This window comes from Tympanuchus pallidicinctus, unplaced genomic scaffold (genome assembly GCF_026119805.1).
Source record: "Tympanuchus pallidicinctus isolate F22 unplaced genomic scaffold, pur_lepc_1.0 scaffold8, whole genome shotgun sequence".
Lineage (NCBI taxonomy): Eukaryota > Metazoa > Chordata > Aves > Galliformes > Phasianidae > Tympanuchus > Tympanuchus pallidicinctus.
Window position 1 is genome coordinate 16,785,152 of NW_026294802.1, and position 19,991 is coordinate 16,805,142.

Here is a 19,991-nt window from a genome sequence, read left to right on the forward strand (position 1 = left end):
TTACACGAAGGAATCCGGAAGCGTAGCACGCAATACGGCGCTCTCCGTGCATCGGCAGGAGCCGAGCCGCCCCGCGCTCTTGGCCGCCCTCCCGCGGGCAGCGGGACGACTCTAGCCGAGCCTCGGCCTTCCCCTTCTCTTTGCCGCAGCCGGCGGACGGCCGCGGCGCGCCTACAACTCCCGTCAGGCCACGGCGTAGGGTTTAGGCCCCGCCGCACGGCGGCCACGGGCTGCCGCTGCCGGCGTGAAGCGCTGTGAAACGGCGTTCGCTGATCCTCACAAGCACCGGGGTGGGAGCGGCTGCGGGACCTCGCCCCGTCTGGCAGGGAGGCGAGCGGAGCGGAGCGGCGCTCCCCTACTCTCCGGAGGCGCCGCCGAAGTCAGCCCCGCGCCCCGTGGGCCTTCTGCGGGTGCGGCGGCGGCGGCCCGCGCCTCCTCTCGCCAAGATGGCGGCGCCGTTGGCGGTAAATTCGGGTAAGAGGAACCCGCTCAGCCCATCCTCGCATTTCTGGGTGGCGGCGCCGGGCGCGGCTTTGCTGGGCGAGTGGCCGAGTTCCGCCCGCCCCGCGCCGGACGGGAGAGAATAGCGAGGCACCCGGTTCTCGGGACCGCCGGGGTGGGGAGGGAGGGCTCCGTGCGGGCCTGGCCCGGCCGTCAGCGCTGCGGAAGGTGCGAGCTGCCTCCCTGCCCGGGTGCTGCTGAGAGCGGCCGCTCGGTTCGGGGTGGGCTGTGCTAACTTAGTGAGTTTGTACTGCGCTCTTAATAGCATGTGTAATAAAATGCAAAAAAGCCCAACCAACAAAAAAAAAACAAACAGCAGACAAACCAAACGAGAACAACCACCAAACCGAGAGCTACGTCTGATCTTTGAGTGGTGCTGTGTAGAGCCAGGAGTTGGATTTGGTGACCTTTATGGGTCTCTTCCAGCTCAGGATGTTCTGTGATTCCTTGTCATACGGTCTAGCACCTCCCCTCTGAAGCAGGGCCAGCTTAGTGCAGCAGCCTGGGGCTTTGATCCGAATGAGTTTTGGGCGTTTCTGAGGATGGGGATTCTCCCAGAAAACACTGTGGGCCTCTGCTCAAATGTTTGACAGCCCTCGTGGTAATTTCATTCATGAGAGCTAATTCTTCTCCTGGATTATCTTTTTATTTTCTGTGCTCAGTGCCACTAGGTAGTTGAAGAGAACAAGCTGCTGTTCCCCCGTTAGCCTTTTATTCTTAAGACTGAAGAATGGCAGTTCTTTCAGCCTTCTCCTCATTCCTTATGTTCTCTGCCTGCCTACTTCATTGTCTTGCTTGGTCTGGAAAGCCCAAAACTCAGCACAGTACTGGAGCTGGAGCAGTACTGTCTCAGAGATCACTTGTGTGCAGAGGCTGCCCCTTCTGTGAGGATGTTCAACTTCTTGTCTGCCAGGACACATGGGTGCTTTACTGTAAAGTTGCCTTCTCCAGCCTGTATTGTTGCATAGTTATTCACTCTCAGGTGCAGGACTTTGCATTTGCTAGACTTGAACTAAGTTAAAATAGAAAGTACAGAGACATTCTGAAAAGCGATTGTGACTATGACTACTAGAATGTGGGTACGGCCAGAAAGTAGTGTATGTCATAGTGAGGCACCTAATAAAGCCATCAGATTTTAAATGCTCAACTCCCACATCAAGCAAGGAATCGACTTACATAAAAGGTGTCTTGATCTAAATGAAACAATTACACCCTGTGTCCCCACCTCAGAAAATGTTAATAAAACAGTCTTCATCTGAGGGTGAAGGATGGGTGACTATTCCTACAATCCCCCAGAGTCTGAACAGTGACTTTTGTTAAAGTGAAAATGGTATAATTCAGGTGGGTCTAGACTTTCTTGTTACGTAATTTGTACAACTAATTCTTTAGCCTTACAGGTAAAAGAAAAATAGATGCAGAAGGTGGAAACTTGTACACGAAAGACAAGATAAAAATTAAGCCAGATGTAGCATTAGAACTAATGGAGATTTTGCCTTAGATTATCATGTGTTGTTTGTACAGTACAGACCTAGCAGGGACAAATCTGTAGCTTCACAGAAAGTTCAGGCATAAGCATCAGCTACTGTTGTCAAAAGAAGCAGCCCAGCTTGTTCTTGCATACCCTGGTAGGATGGACAGTCCTAAAACTGGAATAACAGTTTTTCAAAAGTTAGTATGGTCACTAGATGAAGGAAAATGACCCAGTTGATTTTCATCCTGGTTGTTTATACCTTTCTCTGCACATCTTTGTGCTTATATAGTTTATGCCTGTCACAGAGCAAACTGGGTTATAGATATGATCATTCTTTTGGTAGTGTCTTGTGTGTAGAATCTGAAACTTCCATGATTACAGATGATCCTTAACAAGGGAAACATTTTGGTACTTCTTGTAATGTGGGCCTTATAATCTTGAGTGTTTCTTTTCTCTCTGTTTTTTTTAGTGGGCTGTTAATTCTAGGTGGCAGTTGTCACTGTACAGGGTGATACTGCTAGAAGTCTGAGGAATAGGTTGGCATACTGTTTTCATGAGACCTGAGGCTCATGGGGAAAATTTTAATGTAGTCTTCATACTGCAAGCTTTGGTTTGTGAATGATGCTGCTTCTAGTGAGTACTGACAGCTGTAGTACTGAATTCGGGTTTGGAGTATGCAAAGGAAACTCCTTTTCAGTATTGAGGAGGAGGAGAGATTCTGCAATAGGGTCAGACTTGACTTAAATTTGTGATTGCTGGCTTCCAGAAATAACCTAGTCTCTTCTCAATGTACTGAGGTAATTATTTGTGCTGATCTATTTCTATTAAAGCAAATTCACATCTTTAAGAAACTGATGCAGAATGATAGCAGCAAATGTGTTATGAATCCAAAGTATTTTTTTTTTTAATTGGAGTGAGAAGGGTGAACAAATGTAAAAATGTCTTTAGGTTTATGATTTCTAGTACTTATATAACGTTGTCTTTATACTTATGATATTTTATTCTGCATAGTCTGATGATGCATCACGTTTGGATAGCACAATTGTTTGCTCATAGTCTCCCTTATTGAGTATTTCATTGTTTTGGTCATTCTACCAAGAACAGAAAGCAGGAAGCCTGCCTTGCTGAATTTCATTCAGCTTCAAGTTCTGCTGCTCAGTTTGTACTTATTCTTTAATCTTACTGAAGTTTGTTGAATTTCTTAGGTATATAAGGACACAAGGCGGTGATTTTCAGCCCCAAAACTTACCTGCTTGCATCATCTTGTCTGTTTCTCTAAATCTCTAAATCAATTAGGTTTTATACTAGATGATTGTTGTTTTGTGTACTGTAGAAGGCAAAATATATTTTGCTTGGTATGTGTAACAATCCATACTTGTCAAGCTGGGACTGTCACTAAAAAAAGCCTATTGAAAATACTATATGAAGAATTCTTCCTATTTCAAATGCTTTTCCTTTTTGTTTTATTTCTTTCTATTTTTAAAAATTTCTATTTTTATTTCTGACAATGTTTTTTTCCTTTTAGCTGCCAGCTTGTGGGGTCCATATAAGGACATATGGCAGACTGTAATGAATGCCATTTGGAAAAGGCAACCTGAAGCTATTCATCGCCTCGACCAGGTCTTAAAGAAACACAGATCTGACTTCATTTCTCTCTTCAGAAATCCGGTACTGGACTAATGCTCTTGCAGAATGATTTGGAGAACCGATGATTTACTGTTTTGTACTGTTGTACTGTACTGCATACTATTTAGGCACTGACTGTGCTTTTTATTCTGCATTTTTACAGTACATTACACAAATGTCTTACAGAAATCTTGTTCTGTTCTATGAAGAGAAATAGCTTGAAAAATACATGTTATTTTGCCTCTTGTAGAGGGTAACTGTAACATTTTTCTTCTGATTACTTGAATGTTTTGAAAGGAACAGTAAGAGCATCTGATTATCCATTGGTTCAGTGTTGCTTTTTCCCAAGTACTCTCGTTTGTCTGAAATGAAGCACAAAGCTATTTCTTCTGGCTTTGGTCCTTGCTCGTGCTTCAGTCGGTTAGATGAATGAGCCTGCTGAACAGGTAAACATGTGAGTTTATGAAATATACAATATAACTTGCTCAGAGCATGAGATGATTTGAAAAATTTCACTGCTTCCTGGCTAGTGGATCACAAGGTAATAGCTGTAAATGTCTTCTATTGTTACTTCTGAAGTAGTGTATAGCTTTACAAGACTGGTAGATCAGAAAATTTAACAGTGAGATATGGAGATTTGTCTGCATATTTGAGTGTCTGAGTTTAAGAGAAAAAATTATGATGTAGAAAATAGTGATCTGGAGAAAAGCAGCAGTTCTGATCAACGTTCCTGGTATCTTTCATTGAACTGATACTAATTTCTGTAGAGAATTTTATCAAAATTTAATTTTCAGCTCTGTTATTTTCAGTAAGTTAACAATGATTGTATAATACTGTTTTTGCTATGTTCTAACTACAAGACCATTGCTGTGCAAGTGTTAAGCATTCTTAGGATGCCTTTGGTATCTTCGTGTTTAGAAATGCTGCCTTTGTTTTTAAGATGACAATCTAACCTGTCAGAACTGTATTTGTGAGGAAGGATTAAAGTGTAAAGCTTCATTCAGTTTTTCAACTTGCCATTTTGAATAACTTCCGATGCTTGTTTCTCTTCCAGCCAAAGAATGTTCAGCAGCACGAGAAAGTTCAGAAAGCAAGTACAGAAGGGGTTGCTATCCAAGGTCAGCAGGGAACCAGGCTTTTGCCAGAGCAACTCATCAGAGAAGCCTTTATCCTCAGTGACCTCTTTGATATTGGAGAGTTGGCAGCTGTTGAGCTTCTTCTAGCTGGTGAGAAGGGAAAATATTTAAGAGCTGGACAAAGCCAGCTTAAATAGAGTCTTCCTTTTTATCTTAAGTGATGCTTAACATGAATGCATGATTCTGTCAAGACCTGACTTTCCTAACATCTAGAATGGTCTTAAAGTGAACTCTACTACCTGCTATCATTTAACATAAAGGCAGTGTTCTGAACTTTTATGTTTATATCTTATGCAGATTTTGCAAAAGGGGGTAACATGATTTTTTTTAAATAATTTATTTGTCTATCACTGAACTTAAGCATAGTTTTAAAATAATTTAAATAGTTTAAAAGTAGACCTTGGTTCTGGAAATTATGTATTAGTTACGTATTATTATGTAGCTGCATTTAGTTATAATCTAATAAATGATTAATAAGGGATGTATTCTGGAAAGAGTCTTCCAGATAAAAAATTGATTTCAATGTTATTAAAATATAATATCTTAATTATCATTATTAGTTAGGTTCATCATTAACTTTTTTTCAAATTCATAAGGAAATGGCTTGTTAGTTTTGTCACGTTTGGAAAGACACTTTGAAGCCAGTCTCAATTTCTGTTTGGAACTTGTTTGTTTTTATGTAAATTGAGGCAGAAAATTCCATTTTGAACAGAAAAAAAATATTTTTCTGGTAATTAGCTTGGACTGGTTATTAAGATAGGCAGATATTGCAAATACCGTTTGAACTCGGTTATTTATTGACGTGCACTTCTACTCTTAAGCTTGTGAAATTTTTAGTAGTTGAATATGAGTTTTAATATCATCCAAAATACCTATAATTTCTTGGAAACACCTGAAACAAGTCGAAGTGATGGTAACAATGCTTGCCTTGAATGCTATGTTTATGTTTCAATTAGAAATAAAGCGATGCAAAGCTGTTATCAAAATGCGTATGCTCAAATTTCCTTGGATATTCTGTGCATTTTCACTCAATAGGAGAACACCAGCAACCTCATTTTCCTGGCCTTACAAGAGGTCTTGTGGCTGTGCTGTTGTACTGGGATGGAAAAAGATGCATAGCTAATTCACTACGAACCCTCATCCAGTCACGCCAAGGCAAGACTTGGACATTGGAACTCAGGTCTGTATTAGGGTTAGCTACTTTTAATGCTTTTAAATGGTTTAGACTTGTGGGAATGCAGATATTCTCAGGTTTGTCTTACTTATAACCGAATGCTGTAGCTTTCATGCTTAAACATAACGTTCTTTGTCTTAGTGATACACATAACAGATTATGAGGATACCCATTTTATTTTCAGTTCTTTCATACTGCTTCAGCTTTTAGCAGTGTTTTGCTCCACACACCCTCCCAGTTAGTGCTGCTCAAACCAGTGATGATTACTCAGTATTTGAGAGACTGAATTTCTGCCTGTGCTGTGTTCTGACTTCCCACATCCCACAAGCAGAGAATTGTACTGCTGCCTCTACTTAAAATGGATGCACTGTCCACTGGCGAGCATAATGTTTTTTTTTGACTAAAACCATTATGCACTCTTTAGTTCCAGTGCACAGTGATTGCTTAAATAGAGAAAGAATAAAATAGTGTGTTATGGCATAAACTTAAATTCTGCAACTTAAAAGAAAGTATTGCTTTAAAAATTTTGCTGCTTCTGAAGGTTGTATATAATTGGACAAATGCATTTGCTAGTGAGAAAGAGCAAATGTGAGCTTATGAATTATGTACATCTTATATAAAATACTTTTGCCTTTTGATAGAAATCTTAACCTACCTAATCCATGTTGTACTCTCCTCATATTCCATGTTCTTGAACCTAGTTACCTACAGACTTTGTATCCATTCAGCGTGTTTTGAGAGCGCTGCTTACTCATCCCTGATGTACATTTGATTATTTTATATGTATAATGTAGGTGTACATTTTATGTCAGCTAGCATATGCAGTTGATGGGATTCATTGTTTTAGAATTCCTCTGGGACTGAGAATAATATGATTAATTGTTAAATTTATATTTCTCTCTGTTACAGTCAAGAGCTAGTGTCCATGACAACACGCTTTACAGATGACCTAATGGAGCAGGGTTTGACTCAGAAAATCCTCACACTCGTGTCTCAAATTGATTTAAACCATGAATTTGATAAACTCCAGAGGGAGCGAGGATTGGGCAGTGAGAAACATCGCAAAGAGGTAAAGAGGAGACTGAGTGTAATTATTCTTCCAAATGACCACACAGGGCAAAATGTCGTTAGACCACAAGGAGATAAAGATTGATTTTTTTTTTTCTCCCTACTTTCTGGTTTCTTTTCTCTACCTTTGGAAGCATGGTTATTATTTGAGACACAAAGGTAGTTACTCATACTTACTTGGTAGTAATCCAAATTACTACCAGCATTTCTGTTTCTGTGTTCCTCCTTTTTATTAGGACACACATTATCTTTAACGAAGAAGACGAATTAAGGGCTGTATACAAGAAAATGTAATGTTTATATGTAATGAAATTTTCTTTTGCTATTTTATTCTTAGGAGTAAATTTAACCACCTGCTTTCATCACCAACATTACCACCACTAAGAAAAAAAAAAAAAGGAGTAGAATACAATAAAAATAGAAAAATAAAATTCACAAATGTTTAGAACGGAATGAAACCAGGTCTAGTCAGGCAAATAATTCATTTTTTAATTATCCATTTATGTTAATGTGATCAGAAGCATCTCAAATTGTAAGCATTAAAAACTGCTTGAAAACTAGGTCTCGTTTTTGTACTCCCTGGAATTAATTGAGACTAGAACTAGCAGTAGGGTGTATTTGCAATAGGAAGATTTTAAACATTTAAATATTTTATCTCCTGCTCTTTCTGATATGTGATGTATCTAAAAATTATTCTATGATGTAATCAGTTAATTTATTTTCTGCCAAGTAACCAGTTTTATATTTTTGCTACTTATGTAGAAACTATGCAAAGAATTTCCTTGTAGTTTTCTGTATGTACTGCGTTTATTGCTGCAAAAATTCTGTGTAGATTCATACCTCTGGACTTTGACTGTCATGCTGGTTTGCATATTGTCACAATCAGAGATATCGTGTCACACCTCACATGAAATGGCAGGAAGTATGAAGGCATTTAACAGGAAAAAATGTGTCTTTTGTTGTTCAACAACAAAAAAAATATCAGCATTGTCTCCTGCTGTTTTTAGAGTTGTTTTTCACTTACTGTAGTCATAATAATTGACTGCAAAAGTCAAATTCATTGTGTTGCTAATACATTTATATGCTCTTATTGCTAGTACATTTATATACTCTTATTTCTTTTGAAAAGGTTTCTGATCTCATCAAAGAATGCCGACAGTCCTTGGCTGAAAGTCTCTTTGTCTGGACCTGCCAGTCACCGTTGAGTAAGGATGACACCCTAATCCTCATAAGTTACTTGGAGAAAGTAACAGTAGAAGCTGATGGCTCGTTGGACAGCGTCAACTTGTCTCTTCTCATGGCACTCCTCTACTGCTTTGATGTCAGCTTTCTGGAACAAGGCACAGAGGATCGTGAAGGTAACGCTGACAGATCTCTTTCTCAGGGAGGTTATACTGTGCAGATGGATACACTGTTATTTAACCAGTTTTGTTATTTGTTTATAACAAATTGGTAGAATTTTGCATGTTTGTTTCCACGTTCACGGGGTGATGGTGTTGCCTTTGTGGCTTTGTTTTTCTTCAAGATCTGATGCACCGGCTCCCTCTACTAGCAGAAAGACAGTACATAGCAACAATACACACTCGTCTTCAGGAGTCTCAGCCTTGGAAACTACCAGGCTTACAAGCGACGGTTAGATTAGCCTGGGCACTGGCTTTACGAGGAATATCCCAGTTGTCTGATGTGACAGGTAAATTACCACAGTCAGTCGCTGCACTTCATTATTCTGAGCTTGCAAGTCAAAGTATGTTGACTTCTAGAAGCACTGGTATTTGCTTTTGTGATAAAGCTGCTGTTGACACTCCTGCTAAGCTTTCTCAGTGTGTGCATTTGGTTGTTGCTCTGATACGTACACAGATTTAGAAATCATTAGTCATTAGACATTAATATTGTATAGTGTCTCATTGAAGTGAAAGGGATTTTAATACATTGAAAAATGTGAAAAATTGCATCTTATCTGCTTTAATAGAACTTGAAACTGAAATTAAAAATAGATTCATGTTTATGACTTTTTGCCTCTGGAGATACTAAACCTCAGTATCTTAAGAGGACAGATCTCTTCTTTTTTTTTTTTTTTTCTCCTGTACTTCACAAGCTGTCCATGTTCCCTACTAAGTCAGAATCCAGTCTTCTACAGAATATTTGTTAAAGAAATTGTAAACGTTGTAATTTACGTTAAATTAAAGTTGGTTTGTACTTCTTAGTTCACAGCCTTAGATTTGGTGAGGTAAACGCATTATGCTCTTTATCTTACTTGCAGAAGAAAATTGAAACTACTACCCTACATTAAATTGTCTTTTCTAGTCTGGAGTTTTCCTGTGCAGTGGAAAAAAGGCTTAGTGGATAGAAGCATGCTGGCTTGTTTTTCAGACAGATATTCTGAAATATGTTACTTTGTTAACAGATAGTTGTGATTTATTTTTTCTGAATGCTGTAATTTATACTTTTTCAATCGCTCAGCTCTTGCAGAATTCACTGAGGCAGATGAAGCCATGGCAGAGCTAGCGGTTGCTGATAATGTCTTTCTGTTCCTGACGGAATCTGTTGTGGGATCTGAAAATTTCTACCAGGAGGAGTTTTACATTCGCAAGATTCATAACCTCGTCACAGACTTCCTTGCGCTCATGCCAATGAAAGTAAGCTTTTTTCTGCAAATAGCAGTTCTTGAGGAATGTGGCCATGGCTTCTATAGTTCAAAACTTAGGTCAGAAAATGTAGAGAATCTTGACATCAGCCTTCAAAACTCTTTTGTGGAATCCATAACATTTGGGATTTGTTTTCCACAGTGAAGCACTTTAAAAACCATGTTTTATTTCAGTGTGGTGAGATTTGCAAAGCAAGCTATTGTGGTGGTTGTGGTTTGGTTTTGTTTTAAATGCTCAGAATCTAAATGAATTCTGAGGTTGTTGGCGCTATGTGTACTTTTTATCTTTTTTTTTCTCTTCTGATACAGGCAGTAGTATAACCTAAAGGAACAGACTGTTTTTGTCCTTCATTGTTTATTTCATTCTTCTACTGACAAACTTTTGCATGTTTAAAGGGAAGGATTCTGCTGTTTCTTTCAGTACCACCAGTTGTTGGTTGAAGAGCTAGAACAGAAATGCTGCAAAAGGGTTTTAAAAAGTTTGAAGCAGTTACAACAGTTTTATTTGTGTAAGAGCTCATATCTGGGCATGGAAAATTAAAATTCTATGGAAATACTTTTATTTAATTGATAGAAGCTTTATTTTGTGACCTTCATTGTGGTGAGCTGTAACTGGAGTTGCAAATAATTACTTCTTTCAATGAGGGAAAAGAAGGAGGATTTTAAAATACATTATGTTCTCGTTCTGCCAGTTTACAATGAACAATATTGGCAGGAACACATTATTTGAGCCTTGAGAATCTCTGAGTGCACATATAATCAAGCTGGAGATAGCTTTTATCTTTAATCCTAACTTATAATCTGTTGGTTTTATGTGTTGTTTTCTGAAGCTGTCTGTTTAACTCACAGAATATCCATAGAACAAATGTCATTTCAAGCAAAATTTTGTAGATAACTTTAGCAGCGTACTTCTGCTGCAGTGGTTGCCTGCGTACAAAACTTACTGCGTTGTAACAGACTTTGGACTTTGTTTGAAGGCTGCCTACAGTGGTGTCTTCTGTAATACAGAAGCAGTAGCCCTTAGGAATATTTTGAGTAGATGAGCAGTATGTGAGGTGTATGTTATGAAAGTTCCTCGAACAATCAGGTGCTAACACGTTTGAATCTGGGAACTTTTTTATGATGGCTTTTCTTTTTTATGAGGTAGTTTTGAGGAGAGCAGTGTTTCACCACAGATGAAATATGTTCTTGTGTTTGTACCAAATTTCATGGAAGAGATATGGGCAGATTATTTGAATGGAGGTGGAAGAGCTGGGGACTGACTCAGGCTCAAGTAGCTGACTTCATAGTTGCGCATCTGGCCCCGTTTCCTGTATCTCAGAGAGCTGCATGAAAACCCCAAGGCTGTTTGTTAGTTTGTTATTGTGTCTCTCTTTGTTGAACAATGGAATGGCAGGCTCTAGGAAGAGTACTTCAGGTTTTTTACTTTGGTTCAGACCTGTGGTTTGTTGCACTTCATGCCTAATTATGAAGAGAGATTCTTCACTAGAAATAGGATTTTGTAAGAAGTCCATGGACAAAATTCTGAACACTGGCTCATATTCCTGCTTGACAGAGGCCAGTGCCAGTTGTTTTAGGGGAAAGAATCATTGGCAGGCAATTAGGATGTAGCTGTAGAAAGGATTCTTTTGTTCAGCTACAGTTATTCAGTACTTAGCTTTTGAGTTATTTCTACTGAGTCTCAATTTTTAGGGAAATAGAAATGTTTGCTTTGCAGGGTCCCTTTTCTATTAAGACATTTATAATCTTTGTTTAGTTTTATTTAAATCTGTAACTTGGCATTTTATTAAATCTTCTGTATAGTTCTAGTACATTTGCTGCTTGTCAGTGATGGTTTGGATAAATCTTTTGGTTGACTGCATTACACTCACAATTTTACAGTTAGCTTTAGTAACTTAGATAATTCACTATTTCACTTACCATCACTGTTTTGTCCATGTATTGGTTTTGTTAGTATACTGGTTTAGATACTTTGCTCTTACCCTTTCATAGTTACCCCTAATTTTAACTGACTTTCTGAGACAACTCAGTTCTTTAGCTGATAATCCAGTTCTGTAATTCAAGTTATATTATAGAGCTGTGAACTTATCTCTGTTGGGCATCAGTGCATTTTAATTTGCGGTGTGTGGAATTGGCTGCTTCTCAATCTTTGTTTAACAGAACTGAGCTTTTATCCCATGGCTTTTTTATCCCATGGCGTGCTTTGTGAAAGGCTTTTTGGCAACAAAATTAAATCCTTTTTTTTGTTGTTGTTTTTTCTTTTTTTTTTTTAAGTAACTGGTATTTTTGGCACTTTTGTTTTTTGGTAATTTTGCAGGACTGACTAAAATACTGTTGTTTTTTTTTTTTTTCCTCATTGCTTCGTTTTTTTTTTTATTGTAATGCTATTAGTTGATATAGACATTATTCCTCCATCCAAAGCAATTGCACCAATCCAAAACTTTTTAAAAGATAAACTAGCTGTATTTAGAAGTAGCCTTAGGCTGCTAAGAAAGGTGCACTCCAGAGATCTTTCTATAGAAGACAGTATTTCCTGGTATTTTCTAATACTCTTTACTCCCTTTGGATCACAGCCAAACATTCTGTGAAATCTGGTTAACTTTAGCTTGCTCTCAAAATAAAAAAAAAAAAAAGGATTTACCTTTTACAGCCAAACCAGGGCATCTGGTGAAGTCAGAGCCTTGGCGGTAAAAATGTGACGGAACAAATCTTTGAATGTAGGATGTGTTATAAATAAATCAATGGAATTTTAGAATTTCGTTATTTCTGCTATTGTATCTCATTCTTAGCTAAATACAGAATGGTATTTTTCTCCAATTCTTAAATTGCATAGGTGAAGCAGCTGAGAAACCGTGCTGATGAAGATGCTCGCATGATCCACATGAGTATTCAGATGGGCAACGATCCGCCTATTTCTCTTCGGAGAGATCTGGAGCATTTAATGCTTTTAGTAAGCCCTATTTTCTTTTGAATTATCATAGGAAAAAAGTATCACTTTCCTTATTCATCAGAAAGCCTGTGTATAAATGATAAACTTCAGTGCTGGGTCTTGCCCTCTTTGGATTGAATTTGTTTTCTTACATAAGCATTGACCCTTGTTGTAAGTTTTTGTGGAAAGAGTGTACTGCCCTGCCTTCTGATGTTGAAGCATCAGTTCTTTCCTGTTTAGTGAGTAAATACTGCATTGTTTCTCCTGGTGGAAAAATTATTGAGCTGTTGTTGTTGTAGAAAATGTTACATATCTATAATATAACTTATAGCAAGATTTCCTTAAAATAACTGTTTTCTTAAGCGTAATATATCATAATATATGTTATATTATAGATTATTATAATATGATATATATTAATAACACATTATTTTAATGTAACTCAGAAACAACCTTTATTCTTAAAATTCTTATTGTTGAAGTTAAGATCTGACAAAAAGAACTTAAGTTCTAAACACCTGTGTGTATAGATGCCTTACTGTTCACCCAATGTTTGATCTTTCTGTAATTGTTCAAAATTTTCTGTAGTAAATAGGGAGAAAACTGGTTCTTTTTCCCCATTATTGCCAATTAATCTGATAATGATTTAAATGATTCTTTCTTATGTGTGATGTATTTGTAATGAGACTTTTGAAAGACTATTTTGTATTTGCTGTAGAGAAGGCTAGGCAAGGTGACCCCAGTAAGTGCGATGCAGGAATTGCAAATTCTATCATTTCCCTTGTTATGACCAATTTTGGAATAAAGGTCTTTTTGTTACTGTCCTGTTTTTTTAATAAAAGGAAGAAAACAGTCCGTATGTTTAGTTAAACATTAGTCACTAAAGTTGCCTCATGACACTTAAAAAAGATCAGAAAGAAATTTTAAATTTAGTGACTGTGTTTTATATTTTCTGTTCATTTATTATTTAAAAACATGTATGTATTTCCCACTAACTAGCATGCAGATGTACAAGTGTGCAGTTTTAAATATAGCAGTCTTTAACATAGGGACTGCTTGTCCCTTTAAGATGTTGGGCATTGAAAGAAATGGTTTTAATGAAATATTTTCGTGAGTAGCTCTGAGGTATGTAGTAAAGCTATCTGAAGAGCTAGAAGCGAAAATTATCTGAGAAGTTGTATGTTCCTTTAATAGGAAAAATTTGTGATCCTGATACCAACTAGTATGTTCATAAATCAATACAAGATTTATCTTTAATGCAAGATAGCAAATGGTTGCTTAAGGTGAAATGCTACTCTTTTGTCAGAAATACTTTCATCTGTAGGAATTAGATAGAAAGTATCAAAGCTATGAAAGTTTAACGTGCGTGCTTTTTAATTTCTCTGGCTGTCATTTGTTCTGATGCTATTGTTCAGCAGCTGTCATTTTTCACAGATTTTTAAGAAATGGAACATCGGGTGTGGAATGCTTTGTGTTTCAGATGTGTTTAGCTTACCTATAAGCAATACTCATAGAAATAATCTTCTCATCTTTATACAGTTAATACTTTTTGTCATCCCCCTTTCTCTGACAGATTGCTGAATTGTATAGGAAGGATCCCTTTAATTTGGAACTTGCCCTTGAATACTGGTGTCCATCAGAGCCTTTGCAGACATCTACCATCATGGGGTCATATCTTGGAGTAGCTCATCAGCGACCTCCTCAGCGCCAGGTTATCTGCATTTGTCACTTTTACATTTTTTAAGTGGAAAAACATTATTTTCTTTAGTATTTACAGTTAACTTCAAATTAAAGTAATAATAGTTGCAAGCTGAAGCAACACAATAGTGTGAGTTAAGAAAAAAAAAAAAAAGTTTGCTATCCTTATTACACAATTACAGCTAGCCACTAAGAAGACATTATTATCTTTTCTCTGTGGCTTATCTGCATATGTCCTGTTCTGCAGGATATGGTTATTGTTGCTTACTCTAAAATGAGTTACTGCAAGTCACTCATGGTTGTCAATACATTTACTGAGAGAGTGTCTAATTAATCTCTTTAGAACTTTTGTTTTATTGCAGTTTTCTGTCTTGTGTTTTCTGTCTGATGACCTCTACACACATTTTGGTGTAATCCCCCATCCCCTATGATAACTTTAGAGTCTTTTTTCTCACTTTGCCTGCCTACTGTTTTCCTAAAATACTCAGTTGTTTTTTTTTTTTTTAAACACTGATATTTATTTATTCTAGGTTGTCTTGTCAAAGTTTGTTAGGCAAATGGGAGATCTTCTTCCTTCCACAATTTACATCCCATACTTGAAAATGCTGCGGGGACTGGCCAGTGGACCTCAGTGTGCTCATTACTGCTTTAGTTTGCTGAAAGTCAATGGTGGTAGTCACGGTAAGAGAAATGACACTTCAGCTCCTCCTTGTCTCTTTTTCCTTCTAATGTAATAAAATAACAAATGAAGACTCTTGTGAAATGAACTGTGGCTTTATGCTTTGCATTAGTGGTACACAGATGAAATTGAAATGTTTTGCTTGAAAATGTAATTCAGGGAAAAAAAAAAGGCTGATTAAGTAATTGTCTGAGTACCTTAGCAACTAAATTGCTTAGCCAAGTAGTGCATTTTAAAAAGGCATGGCTTACAACAAGATGCAAAATATTAATGTAGCTCAAGGTGAAATATAAAATAGGTAATATCTTCAACATAAGTTAGATGTATTTTAAATGTAGCTATCTTTCCCAAGGGTTTGTTTTGTTTTGTTTTCCAGAAGCATTTTGAGAAATACTACACGTATAAGAAATTGTAAAAGAACAGATTGCTTTGTATTTTGCATTGGTTGAATTGGAAAAATACTTTCCAGGAGTATTACAAACATTCTGATTAATAAAATAGAAAACTTGCTTCTACTGGCTTTTTGTATTAGCACTTTCATGTCTTTCTTGTCAAAGAAGCAAAACAACTTCCAGCAAAACAACAGAAACATTCCAGAAACAATAGTTTTCTTTTGAACTTTATTGTTGGGTCAAGATAAGAAAGTTTTCCTTTTAAATTTGACTACCTTCCTGGTTGGCCTGTGAATGAGTTAAAGAAAAATAAAAATCTTGACACCTTTTTGTTGTTTTTCTAGCGGAAAACATCCAAGGAGCAGGTGGCAGCCCTGTCTCCTGGGAGCACTTTTTCCACTCTTTGATGCTTTATCATGAACACTTAAGGAAAGACTTGCCAAGTGCAGACAGCGTTCAGTATCGTCACCTGCCTCTCCGAGGAATCACCCAGAAGGAGCAGGATGGGTTAATTGCCTTTTTACAGCTGACCACTGTTATAGTGAATTGGGTAAGTGACATTTTATTTGTTATTCTTTAATCTATTGCTTTTTCATGAAGGTCATAATTCAGCTGTAATGTTCACTTGACCAAAAAGATATTCAGGGCAAATTTACCTAGCAGCTCTTTTCATTTGATTAGGGAACTTGAAAAGTATGACAAATATGAAACATAACTTCTATGACCAAACACATTGCCAATGTTACTGATTTTCTCGCTTTCCTGACACTTTCCTGTCGTGAGGATGTCCTTCAGAAGTGAGATATATTCAAAAGAAATGCTTAGAGACTAGGAAAGTTCTCTGATAAGGACTTCTAGAAAGTAAAAATAATAGAAGACTTTACATAGAAATGGTAGAAACTTGGCAAGGAAACCAATCCCTCTGAAACTTGCCTCCGGAGTTAAATTTAAAATATCCCCAAACCAATAATGCAAAATGTGCCATGGAGTGGCCAGAAGTGGAAATCTAAGAAAATGAAACTGCAAAGCTGGCTTTATATTTTGAATTACCTATATAACTCCGGATACTGTGGAATTCAGTCCTTTGTATTAAAGACCCCTCCAGGGTCTGCAGTTACAAGTTTGAAGAATATCAGCCTAAAAATTCTGTGATTTAGCAGGATGCCCACAATTTTACTGGCACAAACACAGGACAGATCAGTGAAACTAATTGGGCTTTTAAAAAGTTATCTGCTGATGCTGAGACCTGAAAGCCAAATTTGTTCAGTGAAACCTACATTAACTGTCATGTCAGCATTGAATGAGTGGAGAAAAAAGTATTATCCTAGCACTAACAAACCATAACCTAGGAAGAAGTAAACATCTGAGGATGTGAGCAGTTATCATTTAATGAGACCAGAGGCTTGATATTGCCCAGTGCTTCAGAGTGAATCAGTGTCTCAAATGAGCTTACAACGGTGATGGTCCTGCTCTTAGACTTAAACTATTTCATGCAAGTTCCTAACTGATGTCCAGATAGAATTTAGGTACTTGCTTAGGATTAGTTGCATGAATGTGCATCCATATAAAAAAAGAAAGGCAATTATAACAAAGTTATAATGCACATAAGTTTTCTTTATGGATAGCAGCAATTTCAGTACAATTTTAGGAAAAATTTGAATCATTACATTGGGCTTTTGTTGAATGAAAGTAGTTTGCATTGGAACGGTCTGCCATTCTCCTGATATTTTGTGCACCTCTGCAATTATCACTGCTGTTACTGAAATGTGAGTTAGAGATTATAAATCATGAATAATCTGCAAAATTATAGCATGCAACTTTTTTTTATGTTGAACTCCAGAGTGAGAATGCTCGCTTGGCTCTTTGTGAACACCCTCAGTGGACACCAGTGGTGGTCATTCTGGGACTTCTGCAGTGCAGCATTCCTCCTGTTTTGAAAGCTGAATTGTTGGAAACTCTTACTGCTTTTGGGAAATCTCCTGAAATAGCTGCTTCACTTTGGCAATCTCTGGAATACACCCAGGTAATTTAGGATTTTCAGTGCTTACAGCTCTAGCATCCCAGTTTGATAAAATTGTCATTGTGTTTAAATGATTCATTTGTACCAATGATATTACATTTTCTACTGATTTCTCTTTTCCATTATTGATCATCAGGTTTTTCGCTTAGTTAAGGCAGTTCATATTTTGAAACAAGTTTGAAAATAATGGTGTGGTTTTATGTCTCAGATCTCACTGGCTCTGTACACTTTCTAACAGACAGTCCAGTATATTCAATATATTCTTTCCCTGCATGTTTGTTATTAATAATTAATGTTTTACAGGTTACGTATTTTTCCATTGTGGGTTTGGTTTTTTTTTGCTTGTTTTTTTTTTAAAGAATATGTGTAATATATGTGATCTCAAATGAAAATACTTTCAGTCTTGTTAACTCAAAGAATCATAGGGAATGGAATTACATTATAGTGTGCATTATAGATCAGACTCATTTCTGTTTTGTTTGAAAGAACTTAAGGCATTTAATGGCTGTTTACAAGGGTGGATAGTGATAGAACAAGGGGAAATGGTTTTAAACTGAGACAGGAGAGGTTTAGGTTAGAGATTAGGAGGAAGGTTTTCACAGAGGATGGTGACACACTGGAACAAGTTGCCAAGAAGGCTGTGGATGCCCCATCCCTGGAGGCATTCAAGGCCAGGCAGGATGTGGCTCTGGGCAGCCTGGACTGGTGCTGGGCGACCCTGCACAGAGCAGGGGGTTGAAACCAGATGATCATTGTGGTGCTTTTCAACCCAGGCCATTCTAAGATTCGAGCTGTGACTGCTGGCTTATTGTTAATTGCTAATTGACAGGCTCTGACAGTGATGACATCTCATAGTAGTAGTATTTTAAGTGCTCACCACCTCTGCTTCCTAATTTATTACATTCCCTAAAATATACTGCTGAAAGAGATAATAAGGAAAATATCTTTTCTGTGACTACTATGAGAAGAAAATAAATTAGTGAAAAACTTTTTTTTTTTAATGAACATGATGCAGATTTTTGAGGACGCAGAACTAGAAGTGTGTAAGTATATAATACCTAATTCAGCCTTCCAGACAGACAAATCTTAGCTTTTCAGTTTTTTAGAGGATATAGAAAACTGCTTACAGCTACAAGGTGATGAGTACTTTTTACTACTGTTAAGAATGATGGAGAAATGCTTTGATGATGTGAAGCATATTGTTTATCTGTTTTCTTTTCTTTCTGTTTTGAAGATATTACAAACAGTGAGAACTCCAGGCCAGAGACAAGCAATTGGTATTGAGGTAAGAGTTTCTTTGTTCCTAGGCAGACTGTCTCATCTTCTGCATATGAGTACAGGGTAAATTTGGAGGCTTGTTACAATTTGTGGAAGTTTTATACATTTATGAATCTAGTGTAGCATTGTACTAGTAATAGAACAGTGTCTGAACCTTCCAGTTCCTTATTGGCACTCATCTTAAGATTTTACCTATATTTGAGACATTTTTACTATATCTTAATACAATTCAGTTCCATTTTAATAAAATGGTTATTAAAAGCTAAGTGCAATTCTGAAGTGTATCTCCAAATAACTCAGAAATGAATGAAGAGTGTATTGCTAAACTTAAACGCCAGTATTGTTGCTTCACTGCTTTTGCTTTGTTTGTGATGCTCTCTGGACAACAGTGCAGTGAAGTCAATTCACTGAGAATAGTTTGATAGTTTATGTCTTTATCTTATTTGTTCCTGTGTTTTTTCTTTCTCACTCAAAATCTTTGCTTTTCTGTTTTTGCTGTCCTGTTGGGAAGGTTGAACTGAATGAGATTGAATCCAGATGTGAGGAGTATCCTTTAACCCGTGCCTTCTGTCGACTCATCAGCACACTTGTAGAGAGCTCATTCCCCTCAAACTTGGGGGCTGGTCTCCGCCCACCAGGCTTTGACCCCTATCTCCAGTTCTTGAGGGACTCCGTGTTTCTTCGATTCCGCACCAGAGCTTACCGAAGAGCTGCTGAAAAAGTAATGTTTGCTTGAAATTCCTTTTTTTTCTTTTTTTTTAGGATATATTGGCATTTATATATAATTTGAAATGATCTGGAATTGATTATGAAGTTTAGATCTGTTTGAAAAGCTGTGTTATATGCAAGTTTGATCCAGCACAGGTAACTTGGGGCAGTTAATTCTGTAATCAGATGATTTTTCAACTCACGTGTTATTAGAACTACTTCTGAGGAGCCCGTATAAACTACGAAAGTGTTGAAGACCTAGGAAAAGAAGGGTAAAAAAATCACTGCCTTGTGAAAAAAGCTAAATGTTTCTGACAGTGATTGTTTCTAAAAAGCTTAGAACGGAAGTGGTAAGAATTATACTGAACCTGGCACTGTGAGTGATCCATTGCTGAAGATGGACCTTCAGCTACTTAAAAGAGCAGGCTGCTCGTAAAGGAATAATTTTTATTTCTAGATATAGTTAGGTTATGCATTCTGTGATAAAAATTATTTGAGTCAATTGGCTAATGACTTCTGAACCACACATTCTGAAATCTAAGTCACTTTTGTCCTTTCCTCCTTATTAATTCAGTGAATGTTTCTTTCACCATGAAGCAAGGAGTTTGAATTTCCTTTTGAATGAGCATACATGCTACACTGTATTCTGAAAGCTGTTAAGGAACTG

At 37.3% G+C, this 19,991-nt stretch overlaps 1 protein-coding gene across 1 annotated transcript in view; it reads left to right on the forward strand.

Moving 5' to 3' along the window:
- Nucleotides 1-234: 234 nt before the first annotated feature.
- Nucleotides 235-19,991, forward strand: part of NUP205 (nucleoporin 205) — a 44,610-nt gene continuing 24,853 nt past the window's right edge. The window contains exons 1-15 of the mRNA XM_052669025.1: nucleotides 235-474; nucleotides 3,498-3,640; nucleotides 4,653-4,824; nucleotides 5,770-5,914; nucleotides 6,818-6,977; nucleotides 8,106-8,334; nucleotides 8,502-8,666; nucleotides 9,437-9,612; nucleotides 12,454-12,570; nucleotides 14,123-14,260; nucleotides 14,778-14,928; nucleotides 15,663-15,868; nucleotides 17,159-17,341; nucleotides 18,573-18,623; nucleotides 19,128-19,337. Coding sequence (XP_052524985.1) covers nucleotides 447-474; nucleotides 3,498-3,640; nucleotides 4,653-4,824; nucleotides 5,770-5,914; nucleotides 6,818-6,977; nucleotides 8,106-8,334; nucleotides 8,502-8,666; nucleotides 9,437-9,612; nucleotides 12,454-12,570; nucleotides 14,123-14,260; nucleotides 14,778-14,928; nucleotides 15,663-15,868; nucleotides 17,159-17,341; nucleotides 18,573-18,623; nucleotides 19,128-19,337 — 2,274 coding nt within the window. The 5' untranslated portion in view covers nucleotides 235-446. The remainder of the gene's footprint in view (nucleotides 475-3,497; nucleotides 3,641-4,652; nucleotides 4,825-5,769; nucleotides 5,915-6,817; nucleotides 6,978-8,105; nucleotides 8,335-8,501; nucleotides 8,667-9,436; nucleotides 9,613-12,453; nucleotides 12,571-14,122; nucleotides 14,261-14,777; nucleotides 14,929-15,662; nucleotides 15,869-17,158; nucleotides 17,342-18,572; nucleotides 18,624-19,127; nucleotides 19,338-19,991) is intronic.